Raw genomic sequence first — 18,514 nt, 5'->3', positions numbered from 1 at the left:
AGGAATATAAAACCCAGGTACGATATACCCCCCCTTAAAAATATCCCATCCCAACTGCACTCACCAATCGGGACTTCTGTCCCCTCCTCAATGTAGATGGGCAGTGGTGATTCCTCCATAGGATGAGGCACTGATGGAAAGTAATGAATTGTGGTAGTATTTGTCGCAAAGTGACTGCAATAAGATGGTCCCTCTCTTATCATTACAACTACATAAGGCTGGTTATTGTCACAAAGAATCCTTTCTCACAGCGGCCACCTCCTGTCACAGTGCCCAGGCTGACGTGCAGGCCCAAGAGGTTAATCCCCGCCGAGCATTCGCCACCTCAGTGGGCAGAGACCAGGGTGCCTGTCCTGGGTGCCTCAGGATCCTGTCACCTCGCAACAGCCTTGCTAGCCCCGTCCCTGGAGCTTAACTCTTGGAAACCCACACAGCTGAAGAAGCCAAAGGGAGCCAATGCATAGACAGGCACAAGTAGAGTTACCGAGTCAAAGTTGTAATATTTCATGCACAGAACCAGAAGAGAGAGGCTCTGATGCTTAAAGCTCGCCGTTAGCTGTTGAAAAGCCACAGCAGGTGATGGAAGGCTGCACCGCAAATGGCCTATGGACCACAAACCTTTCATTATTCATTCGTTTTGGAGCACATGTATCAGACTTAGGAGGCTCCCGATTATTTGCTTGTGATAGTGAAATCTCCAGAGAAAACTCTTCAGATCTGTGCTGCACTGGGCCGCACGCTTATTCTGCGGTTTCCAGACACCATACAGTCACTTCTGTAGGGTTCATCTGTTTGGGTTCTTCTCTATTTGGGAGCTTCTTCTTTTAAAGTTTTTTTTTTTTTTTTTTCCCCCTCACCGTTTCCCATTTAAAATCTCTGGGAAGCACATTTTGAATTTCCCATACTGGAATGAAACACTCATCACGAAAATGGTAATAATCAAAAGCCTTCTCGATTTTTTCCCTCTCTGTTGCCTTTTAATAATGGTGATGTACCTTCTCAAGGCTACAAAGTCCTGAACTAGTCTCAGCTAGGATTCCAGCTACAGGAAAGGATAACTCTTTAATCCTTTGTGGGGTTTTCTTTCTCTTACTACTGTCTGTTCTTCAGAAAGATTGCTCTATGACATCCATAAAACCAGCCAAAGAACACTTGCGGTTTAAAGCTATTAAATAAAGTGTCTCACAACGTTTCTGCTAGAAACACAACAGGAATAAAGAGTGTTTGCCACAGATGCTTGACTGGCAACGGGCCTCACGCTTGAGCTTTGCTGGGTTCAAAGGGCCGCCAATTCCCTGCCTTTACCTAACCCCACCTCCCGGTTGACATGGAAAATGAAGGGAAGCACAGGGCAGGGGAACAGCAGACCACAGTTGCCTACAGAACTACCATACAAGCCACAGAAATCATGGTTTACCAGGGCACCTTGCGCAAGCCACTTCTATCTAGAAGCTGAACTAACATTCCAGCTCAACAATAGCAAAAAAACATTTGTTACCACACGGCGTTTTGCTACTCATTAACCAGCAGTTGCTACGCAAGCATAATGGAGTGCTGCAATTCAGAGATATATGTTATTTTTCCAAAAAAATGTTGATTTATGGGAAATCAGCCTGACGTGAGCGCTCGTGGGCTTGCCATGCCACTTGACACAGTACATGCTTCGGAGTTATGCAAAGCAGGCCCTGCATTGGGAACAATGCAGTCATTTTCCTTGCTAAGCTAAGTTTGCGTTAAGGCAATGAGAATCTTCATCTATGCAGCCCCTTAAAACATTTAATCAGATTTATTTCCTAATCAGAGCAGAGCTTACTATAGTACTCAGAGTTTTTAAATCAGAGATCTGCAAGCAAACCATGTCAGTAGGTGATGTGGAAAAAAAATGTTGGATTTTTACAACGTGCAGCTTTCTTTGTCCCATGAAGAATACTGTACTGGGCTCATGCAGACCAAGCGTTCAGTCTGGAGCCAAATGCTTTCACAATACATTTGCAACAGTATTCACCAACGGAGAGAGGCATTTAGTTTAATTTTAAAGGGTATCACCACAGGTTGTAGAAAAGGCCTGAAATACCTCTGTGTTATTTGAGGCCAAATGGGCATACACACGCTCTCTCTTACCCACATGTATACGTGCACGCTCTAGCACACGTGCACACGAACAAATGGCTCTACAGACAGAACTTGGATTTTGTACAATCCAAGGTGGAGAAGCTGGTTCTTGTCACAGGGTTTGGGGAGCAGGGACTCTGGGATGCTAAAATGAGCCCTCACCCATCGGTCCCCTCTACTGTGGGCAAACCACTTTAATACTGTCCCTCCAGGATTTACAGACCAACTTTACAGGCATGCTGCTTAAATGTCTGCAAAGTGCTTTGCAATGGTTTCTAAATTCTGCAGTGTTATGTGCAGAAGAACTGCGCAGATAGATAGATTTAAGATAACAGTTGCTGAGCATTATTACTGTATAACTACAGCCTATTTTTACATGCTCTATACTTGGTTTCTACGAACAGATGGCAAATGTTCAGTATTGGAACGTTTTAATCATCTTTATAACCCTTTTGTAATTTCATAAACAAGCATAAATAACACTTACATGAAGAAGAGTCTCTCCTGAGTGGATATTCTCTTCCTGTTTGGAAAAAAAAAGAAAAAGAAAAGGCAGAAAAATATTTTAAAGAAAAAAAAATGGGTCCAGGAAAATAAGTCAGGCATGTTTTAACATTATCGTGCATAGTGTTTTCTGAATTTCATCTGTGAGCTTATAGTTTTGAAGAACATCAAGACGCTGAAGATAATACCAATGGCAAACCAGATTATTTCTTCTCTCATTCAGTGAAAACAGAAAAAAAAAAGCCTATATCTGTTTCAAGAGTAAGGAAACTGCAGCAGTGAAATAAAGTGCAAATGCCACGTGACCTGAAGAAAAAAGGAAGAACTTTTAACTACGTTCCAGCTTGCTGATAGCCCTGTAGCTCTACGTATGGGTTGCTCTCCTACCTGTGGGCAGCCTACCTACCCCAACACCCTAAAGCAGAGTGTTCCTGCTGCACTTTGGCACTGCGTAACCGTTTTTCCACCCCAGCCCTCTAGCACCAGCTGCATTCAAACCCAAGTCCTGCAGCCATGGCAGTGAAGGCGTTCTTTGAGGCTGTGACCATTCTAGGCAACAAAGAACCACAACAGGAAATCCAGTAACTGCTAAAATGAACGAGCCTGCCCAGCAGCACATGGGTTTTACCAGCCACCCTCATGCAGCCTCATGCCATCCGCCTGCTGCTGCCCACCCGCAGCTGGCTGGCAAGAACATGGACTTAATTCACGCTCCCCTTCCACCAGCTGAGCTGGAGGGATTTGTGGATGCTCTTGGGGCAGGGTTTAGGGCTAGTACCAATCTGTTTTTTGTTTGTGTGAATGTAGACACACCAGATAAAAGCAACTGAAAGAAATGCAGCAGATGTTGTAGGACTCCACTGCAGTTTCAGAATCACAGACTGGCAGTGTGGTAGCAGCCCTTCTAATGGCTGGCTGTGGCAGACAAGGGGAAGGACAATGCACAGCAGCAGCCTCATTTAATTTCTACTACATTATCTTATATCAATATTAGCTACTCTGTAAGTAATTTAAAGAGTATTGCCTAGAATTTACATGCCTTGGCATGATACTCCGCTAGCACAAATCAATTAAATCCATGGCACTACAACAGCTGAGGATTCGAGTAAGTATGTATTTATGGGAGAAATTCAACAATTGTTAAATTACTGAATTTTCATCCTCACACTTTTCTTCCAAATGCCAGGGACCAGTCTTGCAAGCAGCCCCCCCCTTCATATAAGTGAAGTTAGTGATGAGAAGTCAAAGGCACTAATCCTAGTAGTTAATCTATTCAAAGCTGCACTTCTTAAACGATCTACAGTTTATTAGTATGACCAATCAAACAAGCATCACTTGCAAAAGGCTTTAACTACCATGGCTTCCCATCCATTTTTATGCATTGTAATATGGTTAAATTTAAAAGAAACAAATCAGCGTAATCTTTTCAGTCATTTGCCAGTGAGATTAAATGCCTGGGTAAGGCACCAGTGTAAAGAGACTCCCCTTACTGGTGGAACTGGCAGTTTGTATCCAAACCCTGGGGCACTGGAAAAGCTAGAAGGGATAAAATTAAAATAACAGGGGTTTGCTGGTGAGTCTTGAGGTGCATTGAGGAAAATCCTGGGGGCATCACTGCCCTGGAGACCTACTGAAAGGCTTGTGCCTGAGAGTCTCTTTGGAAACAGCCAGCCAACAGGACTTGGCTGGAAGCCACTAAGATGTTGCTCAGTCTTGGCTATGCAGAGTATTGATTTAAGGGAAAACTCACTGAAATATTTGCAACGATAAGCTGAAAGACAAGTTCATCCCTGAGGTTTTACAAATAGAGCTATGCTCAGGCACAGTGGCTTTCAGAAGCACCGTGCAGAAAGAGCACACCAACCGAAAGTGCCTTCCTATCTTCCCCAGCATTGTTGCACCTCTTTTCACACAGGACTTCAAATGCACCAAAGCCTCCTGCCACAGCCCAAACATTTCACCTCTGCCATGTAAGAAACATCAAGGCAACACCTCCCCACCCCAAAAAAAAAAGCTATGTATTAGTGACTACCAACAACATTTTGCTCTTAGTTACAGAAAAGTAAAATGAAATGAAAATCAGTAGCATTTGAATTATTCCAAATTTATACCGGACCCTAGCCCAAACTCCCCAAACAAACAAAAAGACCCAGGATATGGATCTACCACCGCCAAGCACGCAACCACCTTCCCAGTACCTCCAAATATCACAGTGCCATCTGCAATCTCCTGCTTTTTGCGAGGTGTGATAGAAAATAACCCTGGGACCGCACAATAAAAAAATGCAGGTTAATAAATGACAGCGAGAAGCGGCCTTTCCTCTCTTGGGCTGTGGGCTTAGGTCCCTGCCCACACGCGGGGCAACACGGGGACCCCACCGGGAGGAAAGGTGTCTGTCGCCCTCCAGCGGGTGCTGCCTCAAAGCATAGCAAACCATGGGAGAGGTGAGAAGGGGAAGGGAAAGAGAAGGTGAGATGCACGCAAATGAAGAGAAAAGAAAAACAAAAAAAAACAACAGCAACAAAAAAAAACAAATGCAAAGCAGAGAAAAGGAAGAGACAGTTGAAGAGGAAATACAAAGATGCTATCTCTGAAAGTGCCGAAAATAAAAGTTTCCAGTGTTGGTCTAACCAGGGCAAGACAGACAACCTCCCGCCACGCTTGTGCTTCAGCCTCGATTTTATTACTTCTTGCTCTGGGTGAGTGACACCGTCCTGGTGCTGGCTACTCAGCTGCTTACACATTTTTCCTTAAAAAACCATCCTCTGGGCAATCCCAGCAGCGTACTTCTGGGACAGCCTTCAGGGCGATCTCTCCGTAATACTCATGCAAGGGTAGACAATGCCAAAAAGCAGTCAGCTCGCCCAAATCCAAACCTAGAAGTAAACACCCAGCCACCAAAAACATCCATTTTTTTTCGCCAAAGCCTCTCCTCTCCAAATTCCACAGCAGCAGGTTTTAATGGACCGTTTTACTCCCGAACCCATAAAATCTAAACCGGTAGCAACTGTCATCCAAGCACCGAATTACACTGACATGTCTCATGGACGGGGCTGCCTTGCTTTTTTGCACGTCCAAAACTCGAAACATTTTGACATGCAAGCAAAAAAATATTGCAGTTACCAAAATAGCACTATCAACGTAACTAGCTCCTCTTGGAACATTTTCTTAATGCCTTTCCCAATACGGTTAAAAAAATGGGAACTAAGCAAAAACTCCATCTTTACACCTTGGCACAAACCGTGCTGGAATACTTGTGGGGTTGTGTTTCTTCGTGTTTCCCTGGATCTTCTCCCACTACTTTTTCATCAGTGATTTCCTTTAAACGTAGCTCTTATTAAACAGCAGAAATCAGCTTCTTCAATTTATAGATACAAAGTTTTGCCACTCTCGGAGCTGCCTAAGGAAAACACAGCTCGCCTTCTGTTTCACAAATAACACACACTCTGCACATTTCTTCGCCTGTGTGAAATAAATTCTCCCATGTTCTTATATGGAAACCTCACACGTCCTCCCACATGCTGCCTGGTACAAGCTCAGATGGAGATGGGCATTCACGACCTTAAAGCCAGCGTGTGAGATATTGACCCCGGTCCCCCCAGCACTCTCACCCCTCCGCACCGCACTGAGCTCCCCAACCTGCCCCGGGCAGTCCCTTCCCCAAAGCCCATCACAACTTTGATTTTAGCTTTGCCAAGGATCAACGAAAAAAAAATATAAATAAGCAAAGGAAGCGCAGTGGCTGTATTACCCACCAGGTAGGCCCATGAGCATCAGATGGAGCTCTGCCCGTACCAACCTCTTCACTTGAGGTTAGCGCAAGGCAGCCAGAAAAAATACGGCGGGAGGGGGAGGGAAGGCGAGAGCAAACGGGCAAAAAATAGCCGGGAAGCGGGGAGGAGAGCAGAGGAGAGGAGCGTGCTCCGCGGATGTGCTGGAGGGCCGCCAGCAAGTGGTTAATTGCAGGCTGCGAACTGTTATCTCGGAAAAAAAAGTTAACGTAAGGTGGGGGGGGGGAGGAGGGAAAAAAAAAAAAAAAAGAGAGAAGAAAAAAAAAAAAAAAAGCCGGGTGAGGAGACAGCTGGAAGGAGCAAATAATAAATGGAGGGGGAAGGGAACGCGCGCCCGGGGAGGCAGGGGAGGCGCGGACAAAGGCTGGGCGCTGCCCGGCTCGGCTCGGCTCGGCTCGGCTCGGCTCGGCACGGCTGTGCACGGCTCGGCTCCCCTTTGTTCCCTCGGCTCGGCTCCGGCCCCACCGCCCTCCCTCCCGCCCGGGAGGCGCCGGTACCTGCGGTCCGCTGGGCGCGGAGCCTGCGCGCCGCTGCGCCCCTGCGGCCGTGCGGCGGAACGGTGCGGCGCGACTAGCAGCGCCGGGCGGGGGGCGCCGGTGATTTATAAGCGCTTTCTTCCTGACCTCTCGTGTCTGTTGTCTAATGAGGGAGCTTTGAGCATCACCCATCCTGCTGAGTGGAAAAACACCGGCACGGCCTCTTCTTTGCTGGGGAGGGGGGGAGCCTAAAGGAAGGGGTGTGGGGGAAGGAGGGGCCATGCAGCAGAGCAGGCGGCGGAGCCCGGGCTGGCAGGCGGCCGCGGGGAGGGGTTTGGAGGCTGGGGGAGCGGGGCAGCGAGCCGGGGGGGTCGGCTCGGAGCCCCCCCGCTTCTCCCCGGGCCGCCCGGAGCCGGCCCCGGGCCGGGGGCGCCGCCCGCAGCCCCGCGCCCCGCTTCCCCCGGCTCGGCTGCTCGCTGCCGCACAAAGAGCGCCCTTCTCGCAGACAAAGCATCCGCCCGAGGTGTCACCGGGGCTGGCCGGCCCTTCGCCCGGCTCCCCGGCTGCCGGTTTGGCCACCACATACCCCGGGATAAAGCGCGGGGGGGCTCGGACAGCGGTCCCGGTGTCGCTGCGCCAGGTTTTGGGGTTCTCGGTCGGGTTGGAGGCGGCAGCAAGCGGCGTGGCCCGGCAGGTGCCTGGCTCCCGGCTCTCGGCTGCCGACGCCTCCCAAAAACGCAGCCCCCGGCAGCTCGGCTCCCAGCAGCACAACGGAGTGAGCCTGGGGGCGAGCAGGGCAGCGGTTTGTCCTGCCTCGGCTTTCGCTGCACCGAAAGCCGGTGCCTTGCTCCTGACGGCGAACGGGGACACGATTGGGGTGTGTGTCCCCTACCCTCGTCTCCCGTAGTTCTGTTAATTCAGGGATTCAGCAGCGTGTAGGCTCGCTAGGCATTTTCCTCCAGCCCCTGCAGAAGACTCGGTGAGATACGCTGTACTGTGAAATACCGTTTTGTTGCAGGGGCAGAGCAGCTGGAAAAAGGAGATCCGAGGCCGTCAGCATTTTGCAGAAGTCCCTGGGTGCTCACCGCGCACGCTGGGACCGGCAGGGTTTGATCACAGAGGAGCACATACTCCCCGCAGCCCTGCTCTCCAAGGCTTTCCCCGCCACCAGACCCTACCTGCCCACACCACACACTAGGCTGGCAGTCATGGAGCGACATGGCTGTGAAACCCACCACCTACGCACAGGCTGCCGAGGGGCCAAATTCCATCAGGGCGGCCTCCAGGGAGGTCTCTAGAAAAGGCTTGTTTCCTTGGCTGGCTCATGCAAAAGCACAGAGAGCTGCACCCCCTCTGAGCGCTCATTGCTGGCAGTGCAGGACGCCAGGTACCATGTGCCACAGGCACGCCACTCATTTTGCCTGACTCCAGTGCAGTATCCAAGCTGATTTGCAAAAGGTCCCTAATCTGAAAAAATAGATACAGGTATCTGATACGTGCAGCTAATCGAAGAGCTATGTCCTCTAAACAGACTGGTTTAAACTAATTACACGATGTAGTGCATGCTGCCACCTACGCCTTCTGATTCAGGTTTCTGGTGTACTGCAGCTTTGGATTCCTAGGCATCCTTTGCTGAAGGCAGCTAGCATTTTGTGAGGCTACACGAGGGACCACAAACACAAGGCGGCTGTGGCTGCACCAGGGAACAAGGCAAAACATTTCTCACCGGCACAGGCACTTGTTGAGTTGTGGTGAGGATGCCTCGATGCCGACCAGGAACTGGCAGTCACATCAGTGAAATGAAAGTAGTGGCTGGAGCCACATCGTGCTGAGGATCCTGCCAGCACAGCTGTACCACTGACAGCAGCGGAACATTTTGCTCAAGTTCTCTAGAGGAATGAAAGCCTGTATTTTCTGTCTCTGGCTCTCTCTTGTTCTGTTGTTCCAGGCTCTGTAAAAGAAAAGTCAGCCACACACAGCACATGGTTGCTCTCTGCGTTTGAAAAAAAAAATGTTTGGGGGAAGAAAACCACAGCCAAAGCTGTTTTGAAGTCAGAAGCATGTAAACAGTACCTGGAACTAAGTGGAATAATAATAATAATTAGTCCTTTTGTGCCATAAATATGAGCATCGCTGCCTGCTGTTTCATTGTGAGACAGCACGACTTCTGAGAATGAGCCTGATGAATATTTGGGGGAACACTGCCTTCAGCTGCAGCAGCATACGGCAGCTCAAATGCCTCTGGCTCCTCCAGCTCTTACGTAACCAAAATCACAAGTTAGAGCCCAAATTACAAAGCATAAGCATGTGTATAATGTTAAGAATATAAGTGGTGCCTTAAATTGCCATCCTTTTACTGTAGGTCTGGCTTTAATCTGTTACTAATTTTAGTTCTGCAGTTCCGTTGATTTCGATGTGTGGTGGTGCCATTAATAGTGGAATCAAGCCTAACCCCTTAAAAACCCACCATGAGAGCATTAACCCAAACTTAAGTAAGGTAGGCCAAAATCACTGTGGTTACAGGTAGGTGTAGTTCATATGACTCGTATACCAGATCCAAAATATATCCGGTATTAAGATACTGTAGAAAGCCACAATATAATGTTCCCGTGACTGCTTTGCACATCAGCCAGAGCTGCAGGTTTTTGCACACCTGGCCAAGGCACAGGTTAGTCTTCCTTTGTGTTCTGCCTGTTTCTGGAGCCTATATTCCCCATTCACATGCTGATCTGCTTTCTGGAGTTTTAAGGTGCTGGGTGCTGATACCGTGAGCGCCTCTTGTATCTGTTTAATCCAATAACATAACTCGTCTTTAATCTCCATGTCTGGGTCACAGGTTTTAAAAAAGACACTGGGCCAAATCCCCAGCTTGGCTATTATGTGTGGAAATCTACCGAGAAGGCACGGAAGTCAGAAGAGATTTGCTGGATCTGCACCCTACAAAGGAGGTCTCAAGGGGCAGTGATGTGAGTGCCTAATTTCGCAGATGGATGCATATTAACACAAGTCTGCGGCAGAGGTGGAGCAGATTTCTGTCAGGTGAGGCAGCTGGAGGGAGGGATATCACACCAGGATCAAAAATATGCTCATCAGCAAGCTCTCCTTCATTTTAAAATCAAAGTGGGTTTAATATTTCTTGCTTTTTCAGGACAAAAACTTGTTTCTTCTCAACCTGTGCCTGCTAAAGGGAACGCAATTCAGGACCAAGGCAAGGCAACAACAAGGAGCTGGTTTTGCAGGGATTGGGAAGATTTTGCATATAAGTATTAAAATAAAAAAGCAAAATTTATTCTAGGCACAAAGTCCAGCAGAAATCTAAGGGGCAAGTGCAGAGCACTATCTGTAAAGAAGGGCATAGGCAAGAATAGCAAAAAGATGCTCTGAATAAGCTGACTGCATTAACGAGTCTCCAAACACAGATTTCGTATATAAAGCTATATGGGGGCAACCTTTGCGGTTCCCCTGTATGGGAAAGGACTGTGAGCCTGAAAAAAGGAGGCAGATTTTGTGAGGGATTTAAACATCATGCAGTGACTCTGGATTGCAGATTTTAAGCATTACTAAATCAGGGAACAGAACTGTTGCTATTGCTATTATGTACCAGGATATTTCACTAATCCGTGCAATCCACTAAATTACTGTAGTTTTAGTCTGTGTTTATTTTAGATGAAATTATGGCCTGGACAGTTAATTTTTTGTTAGTTTATCCATTTAAATCATATACAAATAAAATACCAAACAGAAATCAAAACATGACCTGTGATTTTGGTATATTTCTCATCACGTGAACCTGTCGGTGATGGAGCCAATCCACCCAGTTTATCAGTCAAACCCAAAGACAGCTAAAAACCACAGGAATTCTTGAAAAGTAGCCCCATTGGCTTTAAATTCTATTAAAAATGTGATTTTAATACTACTGCTGGTGGCCTATTTTGTTTATGTTACAAACTGCCTAGCCATTATGGGATTGCTTCCGCTGATCGTTTCCCTACATCAAGCTAATTACATATTAATTTGAGGCATTTTGCACATCTCAGAGGCTAGAGTGGGCCATTTCTGAGCTCCAGGCAAGTTTAGAAATGCCTGTTCCTTTACAGGAGCTGATTCTGAAGTGAGGGGCAGACCCAGAGGAACCAAACAGCCTGGGACTGAAGCACTCACACGGGTTTGTGGAAGAAGTTGAGTGTCTCAGGTTAACTGACAGTCAGCTACCTGGAAATAAAAAGCTCTCACATAACCGAAGGTTTACGCTAGGATTTTCAAGAGCTCCTAAGCAATTTCAAATCCCTTAAAGGAATGTAGTATAGAATGAAAACTATAGGTATTATTAAAGAATGTCTCCAAACCAAAAGCCAGCCAGTTTCATAAAAATGAGCTAAGAAGCAATAACAGATACTCTGTCTCCTGCTGGATGCTGCATGAACCGTATGTTTTGTATTTTTTAAGTCATGCCAAAAATGTTTTTTTTCTTTGCTGTTGTCATTGGGGAAAGACAGTGAAAGAGCTATGCATAAAATGAGGTTAAAGTAATCTAATTAAAACAAATAAACAATGTGCTTTCATCTTTAATTCATAACCAGTCATTTGGGATCTAACTTTAAAAAAATAGATAAAAATTCAGAAAGGATTTTGAAGGATGACTGTTTCCCTTTAAGATTAATGATAAACATACTTGTGTGTTCAAGGGAGAATAGATCCAGTGTTATGTAACAGGATAAAGAAACAAAATCCTTTTTCCTTAAATTAAAATAACCAGTACGTGTGTGGATTTTAGTCAATCACCGAAAATTCAGGAAACCCATTTTCTTTCACAACTGCATTCCATATGCTAAAAATTGAGGTCTTGTAACTTTTAAACAGGATCACAACTAAGGAAACAAAAGATTTGTTTGTCCTGTTTGTCCATTCTTTTCCAGTAGATGACTGTTCCCCGAGAAAAACACTGTAGCACTTGTGCAGTGCAACATCCAAATTTTTGCTCATCTTTTCATTTAATGCAGCATAAGCAAATCCAGTCATTGGACTTCCCAGAAAATTATTCTTTTTTAATCTACTTACCTAGTACTAGATGTATACTAGTAGATGTACCACTTATGTCTTTTTATCTTTTGTTTATTTTTTTTCTGAACTAACTGCTGCATAACAGCTCTTATCAAATCTTGCAATGCCTACCTAAATTTGCCACTTAATTTGATGGGACAAGATCAACAGGTAATGGATTTTTTTAATGTTGGCATTGTTCTCTGCTGGATTAATCATATAAAATGTGCAAAAAAAAAGTAAATAGAGTAGAGTAGAGTAGAGTAGAGTAGAGAAGAGAAGAGAAGAGAAGAGAAAAGAAAAGAAAAGAAAAGAAAAGAAAAGAAAAGAAAAGAAAAGAAAAGAAAATTTTTCTACCACAGAACCTACATTTTCCACTTCTGCATTTTACAAGAGCACTCATACCAGAAGTTGTGCATCAGAATTTGATATATAAAGTTCCTCTTTATCACATGAATTCAATTTTCCAAAAGAAGGCAAACAATACTATTAATAACCTAGATACAAGCCCTGAAAAGGCTAAGGCTCTGAATGTACTTGCTGCAAAAAAAAATGTCATCTTGTTGGATCTAATTCTGGAGTCAGTATTTCACACAATGCAGAACGGGCAGCGATTTGCATAGAAAGGCACTGCTGAGTTAAGGTGATACTCACTCTTGCATGACAGAAGCATGCAGGTGCTTTGCTGAGCTCCTTGGAGCTTTGTCTGCAGACCAAAGTAAATCATGCTTACGTTGGCATGTCCACACTTCAAGTTTTTAGTCCTGAGAGCGAAGCCTTGAGTCTGGGCACTTTAAGCAGCATTCCCCCAGTGGAGAAAGCCCTCTATTAGCGCTACACCAGCAGCACAAGGTGTGCTCGGAGATGCTGCTCTTTGCCTTGTAACAGAACAGGGCTGCAGTGATTGAGCTGATCAACATTTTGGGCTCTGCTGCCTCCCTCTTCCTCCTCCTGTTTGGCCTGCAGTGCCTGCCTGGTGCAGCAGGGCTGTGCTGGGCTGCCTTCCCTCCCCGCTTCCCCAGCGGTGCGGCAGCTGTGTGCTCAGCTCCCTGTCCCTTCGAATGCCCCAGCACATTGTGAACGTGCCTCTTTCCCTGCTAACAACATGCTCATCATGCTCTGGCTAAATATTCTGCCTGCACAGAGATTTCCTTGGCCTCGTGTGCAGGACTGTTCCTGCAGAGCCGGGATGGTGACGCTGCAGAGGCGATACAGAAGCTGGAGGTGGCAGGCTAGGAGATGGGGAAGAAGTTGTGGCAGACACACCGAAAGCAGTAAAAGGTCAGCGGGGCCTGAGGCTGCCATGCAAAACCACTTCCATCCCCACTTGGAGCCCCTCACCGTGCTGGGCAGGGTTGGCCTGGCCACATCCCAGGTGACAGCGGGCATTGCAGTGGAGGGTAGCCCTGAAATTCCTGGTGGTGAGCTCGCAGATGCAGCCGAGCCCTCTGCTTACGTGACTGATCAGACAAGCTGATGGATTAAACTCAGCAAAGAGGAAGAAGTGGGATCACTGGAGTATATTCATACAAGCTGGTATTTCTTTTTATTTGCTTATGGGTCCCTCTGCTCCCTTCCCTCTCAAAGTGATGGTGAAACACTTATGAAAGAGTGTATAAAAAATGATTTTAAAGTACCTACTTTATTCTAACAAATTACATTGGCTGCTGTAGGCAAACACTAACAGAAAATACTGTAAGAAACAAAACCATTCCCAAATGCACACTTTTACCAGTTCAGACAGATAGAGTTTCTAGCTAGGTGAATTAATGCACTGCAAGCAGAGAAAGAAAGAGCATCAAATGCTTGAGCATCAACAGAAAAAAATAGAGAGAAAATTTAAAATAAACCCTGCGAGCTATCCAGCAACTGCTTGTTCAGTTACATGATTTTAATTAACAGAACTGGAAAGCAAACATGTAATATAAACTTAAAAACACAGCACTTTGGTTTTCCAGACTACCAGTCCAAATGCAAAACAAATTGCTTGCATCTGGTGGCTGGGGCAGGGGAGGCAGAACCGGCTTAGGGAGCTCTGCCTTTAACCAGCAGAGCGAAGCAGCAGCATCCACTGTACTACCCACTTATGGTGTCAGACAGCTCCTGGCACGCTCGTGCCCGCCGTCCTTTGGCCCAGCCTGGGCACAAACACTTCAAGCATTGCTCGCGTGCTCCAAGGAGGATGCCTCGGCTTTCACCGCCGCGGCAGCACGCTGCTGCGGAGGGCAGCAGTGTCACTGTGGAGGGGCCAGAGGCTCACAGGCTTGGGTGACCTTGAGCCTTCCTAAGCAGTTACCTTTTCTGGGCCTTTGGCATGCTCTCAAGTGATCTTTCAGCCAGAATCTTCACTGCCTAAAATAAATTCAGCAATATTCACTGTGGCGTCCCTGCGCTACTCATCCAGGATACCTGACTCTAGCTCCCAACCTGGGCAGACACGGGCTTCGGAAAGTTTCCCTGGCTGCTTCCTGGGCAGATTGCTCCTGCCCTGGCTCAATGCCAGCGTGACTCACAGCACGTTGTTGTTAGGAAAGGCAGAGTTTTCGGGAGTTTTCTTGCATGTCCCTATATGCTAATGGTGTGTCGCGTTGTCTAGAAGTGGCCTTGACAATGGTATTTATGAGACATTTCCTTCCCACCTTCTGAAAGACTGACCCGGTTAGGAGAAAGAGAAACTGGAGCGAGCAGGACTTGTTCTCTGACCTTTGTCAAGCTTTTGCTATGGAGCCTTAGGGAGAAGGGGCTGGCGGTGAGGGGCAGAGCTCCCCTGGGACCCACACGTCTCCAGAGCAAGCAAACAGAAACGCTAGGGAGAAAAAAACTCCCCAAGTAACCATGCAGCATCAGCCTCACACCCTGCCTGGCCAATGCATGGATACACACCTTGTAGTTCCAGCCTTCACCTTGGAGGCCCCACATATCCTTGCCAAGTCTCTCCTCTGTATAACCCAGCCAGAAATGAGGACAGTTGACAGGACTGAGGGACGCAAACCACGATTTGGGAGCAGCCTCCACTTTGCATTGGGCTCCTTTCTGGTTTTAGAAGCACCGTGCTTTCTGCAAGTTGTGAGTTGCTTACTGTGCCTTAAAAAAAGAGTCTGATCTTCACCTCAGATGCAGTTCATAAAATGTGCTAACAGTTCCTTTAAAATTCCCATCTACACAGAGTAGCACGTAATCACAGGGCTGTGTTAGCGTGAAGCCGTATGCCAAATGAGCTTGTGAGGCATCCCTCTGTCTCCAGGTGCGATGCAGGACTCCGTTACCTTGGGCTCAGGTTTGTGGGGTGCACCCCAGCCCCTTTGCCCCACTTAGCTCCGCAGCTGTTACATCAAACACAGCACACAAGTGACAACGGGGGTGTTTGCCTCACTGGGATCCACCCACACGGGAGATCCCACCGAGATGCCTGCAGCCTGGCAGCTCACGAGCACCGCATGCTCTGCCAGGTGCGTTTTCCCTGCCAGGTGCCCACTCACTGGTCCCATGACACCAGAAAGCAAAGCGTGCACTGGCTGCAGCTCAACAGGCAACACCAGCCCCACACTGCAATGTGGCAGAGCGTGGCTGCTGTCTGTCCCCCCACGCCACAGCCATCCTGGTGCTTGTACAGAGGAGGATTGGGGGGGGGGGGGGGGAAGTGGGCTCAGCAAGAAGCACTAGAAACACGGATTTGCACCTCTTTGGCCAATGCTAATCAGCTCTAATTTGTACCGAAGCCCAATCTTATCACTTGGTGATTGCTAAATGGGCCACAAACAGTTAATATTTTGTGCTCAGTCGGTCACAGGATGCCTGTAGCATGGAGCAATTTTCCCTTACTATCTGTGTCAGCCAGAGACCTAACATTTTCTTACTTTTACCCCCACGCGTTTGCCTGTTGGGCTGCTTAAATTCATGGATGCAAGTGTGAAACTTGCCCCCGGGCCTCCCACATTTCCTCGGGGAGCCCATCCCAGCGGAGCAGCCGAGGCAGATTGGGGACTCCCTCGGCGCACGGCGGCGGTGCAGCCGGGGAGCTGGCAGGGGAGCTGTGCGGCCCAGGGTGGGTTGTAGCGTGACCGGGCGTCATCCGGAGCAGCGAGGCCCTGGGATTGCCTGATGACAGAGCCCCATAAATCACGGAGTGGAGCCACACAGCACAGGGTGTGGTGGGTCCCTGGGAGGTTTTCCATCCAATTCCCCTGGAGGTGCTGCCAAGCCATGTAGGGGGGATGGCGTTTATGGAGGGACGTCTGCTGGCAGGCCGGCGCTCAGGGGACAGACACCATCTCCAACTGGAGCAGCGGACACTGCCACACACCCACTCTACCTGGCTTAAGTTCAGCAAGAACTCAGCAAGGTGAATTCATACCAATCCACAGCTCTGGCAGCTTTGCAAATTTTGCTGGCTGAATTTCACTTCCCGGCTGGGAGACAAAGCTCCTGTTTCTCCCAGTAAGGTGCAGGTTTGAATCCTGGACATATTTCTGCTGTTCTCCACCAGCACCACAGCTGTTTGCTCCAAACATGAAGATATTTTTGTAAGAGCGAAAGCATGAATTATTTCAAACTTGCCTCAGGATGAAATTTCAAGGGTACTGAGGAGAATGTGTTTCCACAACAAAACGGGAGCTCTTCTCCTGCTGAATCGTTCCTGTTACTTTCCTGAATGCTAGAAAAGAAGCTGGCATTTTTCAAATGTCAGCACGTACCTGGAATGGGAATTTGTCTCCATTAAATCCTTTGGAAGCTATTGTTGTTGTTGTTGTCTAATCAGACCGAGAGTTCAGTTTGGCAATTTTTATTAGACCTTGCTTTTAGGTGTAGGCAATTAGCTTAACAAAATGTCAGATAGGATCTCTGCTGTGTTTGCAATCCTTGTTGCTCAGATTCTTACCTGGTGGGAAATGGCTTTGGAGGAGCACAGCCACATCTTTGTAGCTGTTTACATCACATTGCTGATGGAGCTCCACCCTGCTTTCCCCATTTGTACTTTGTTTTTCATGAATAAAGGTCATGGCATTGGCATCACAAAAAATATTGTTGCTGTAGAAGGAACTCAGCTGTCCCCTTTGGGTTATAAAACAAATCACATGACAGGACAGTAACGCACTCCAACTTTCGTCAGGGCAGAAATCAGAGATGGAAGAGAAGCATAGGACCAGTGGAGCTCTCTGCAGACCTCCAGCCTCTGGCAGGTCAGCTGTTTCCCTGCCTGTACAGGGCTCCTGCACAGTGCACATGCTCTAATTTTGCACAATCTAATTTTAAAGGTAGCCCAGCTGTTAGCAGCGAAGCTGTCGTGAGTATCTGCTTCCCAGTCTGTATGTCACACTGCTGAAATTTCTGTTTTAATAGTCAGAAGCACAATTTCTTTTCACCGATGTCATACTGTTAGCCCAACACCTTCATGCAACTTTTGTTGCACCAGGGAAAGACAGCTGCCCCCCTTTGGTGTGCTGCACAAGAAAGTGTGCCAGGGAAACATTGGTGCCAAGAAGTGGTTTAAGGCACTGGCTTGTGTGGGACCCAGACCTCACTGAAATCTAGCTACAAAATACACGTTTTTGGCCATGTTGTATCCCGATTTTGGGATAAATGTAGTGTAACTACTCCCCTTGACTCAGCTATGGCTATAAAGTGAATGAGATCTTTCACATGTTTCTGTATAAAAGTCCATGCTGACCTTAGTGCTTATGCTGATGTCAAAAACAAACAAACAAACAAAAATATCCACCAAAAAAACCCTCCACACAAACAACCAATTGTCTTTTGGTTCAAAAGCCAGATGACTTCTAATCTTTCATCATGGCTGAGTCCGAAGCTCTCTGACGTTTTCTCTTTCAGTTTGCTGATACTTTCTAGCAAGGTGATGGCTTAACTGGATGCAATACTCCAGGAATAACTTCATTACCACTGCTTGCAGAAGCATGGCCACAAAATCCTGGCCCAGGTTTTCATGATTCTCTTGGCAAATACTAAAATCTGAATTGTTCTGAGAATATGATGGGAAACCAGAAGAAATTGCTGTATTATTTTTTACAGCCAAGGACACGGATCAGGCAATGAAGCAAAAACTACATCAAAAGCACCACAAATGTTTTTCAGCAGGAATACTACTAAAGCAACCCCTGATTCACAGAATTCAGTAGGAAGTCTTAGTCAAATCTTGAATTCTCCTTCCCAGGACCACACCAATACAACTGAGTAGTAAATCAGACTTTACAGAAATGGTTGGGGATTTTATTAGTAAACAGCCCAGATGTGAATTCCTCATTTGTTCTCAACTAAACTCTCGTGGAAGGTATGTTTGAAGCTGAGAATTGTCTGAATAATAATGAATGATAATTTTTACAATGTATTTTAGCTTTACCCCAGGAATTATAATTTAAGGAGTATAGATCTTCCTTGCTGCAAAACCCTCAGGATACATGTGACAATACTCAGTAATCAGATAAAATAGAAATAATTAATAAAATATTTCATCATTAGAAAAACTTCCAATACCAGAAGATTTTGGAAATCACCCAGCAGGTTTTGTATGTGTTCTGGCATCTGAGATTTTGTCAGGGACAGCCAAACGAAAGCTAAGTGAATGGTGAGTACAAG

General features: G+C 46.8%; 1 protein-coding gene across 1 annotated transcript in view; it reads right to left on the bottom strand.

Moving 5' to 3' along the window:
- Nucleotides 1–18,514, bottom strand: part of SLC6A6 (solute carrier family 6 member 6) — an 81,868-nt gene that overhangs the window by 44,957 nt on the left and 18,397 nt on the right. The window contains 2 exon segments of the mRNA XM_040568415.1: nt 65–130; nt 2,600–2,635. Of these exon segments, the coding sequence (XP_040424349.1) occupies nt 65–119 (55 nt within the window). The 5' untranslated portion in view covers nt 120–130; nt 2,600–2,635.

The sequence above is a fragment of the Cygnus olor genome, chromosome 10 (assembly GCF_009769625.2).
Source record: "Cygnus olor isolate bCygOlo1 chromosome 10, bCygOlo1.pri.v2, whole genome shotgun sequence".
Classification (NCBI taxonomy): domain Eukaryota; kingdom Metazoa; phylum Chordata; class Aves; order Anseriformes; family Anatidae; genus Cygnus; species Cygnus olor.
This window is presented reverse-complemented; position numbering and strand designations above follow the sequence as displayed.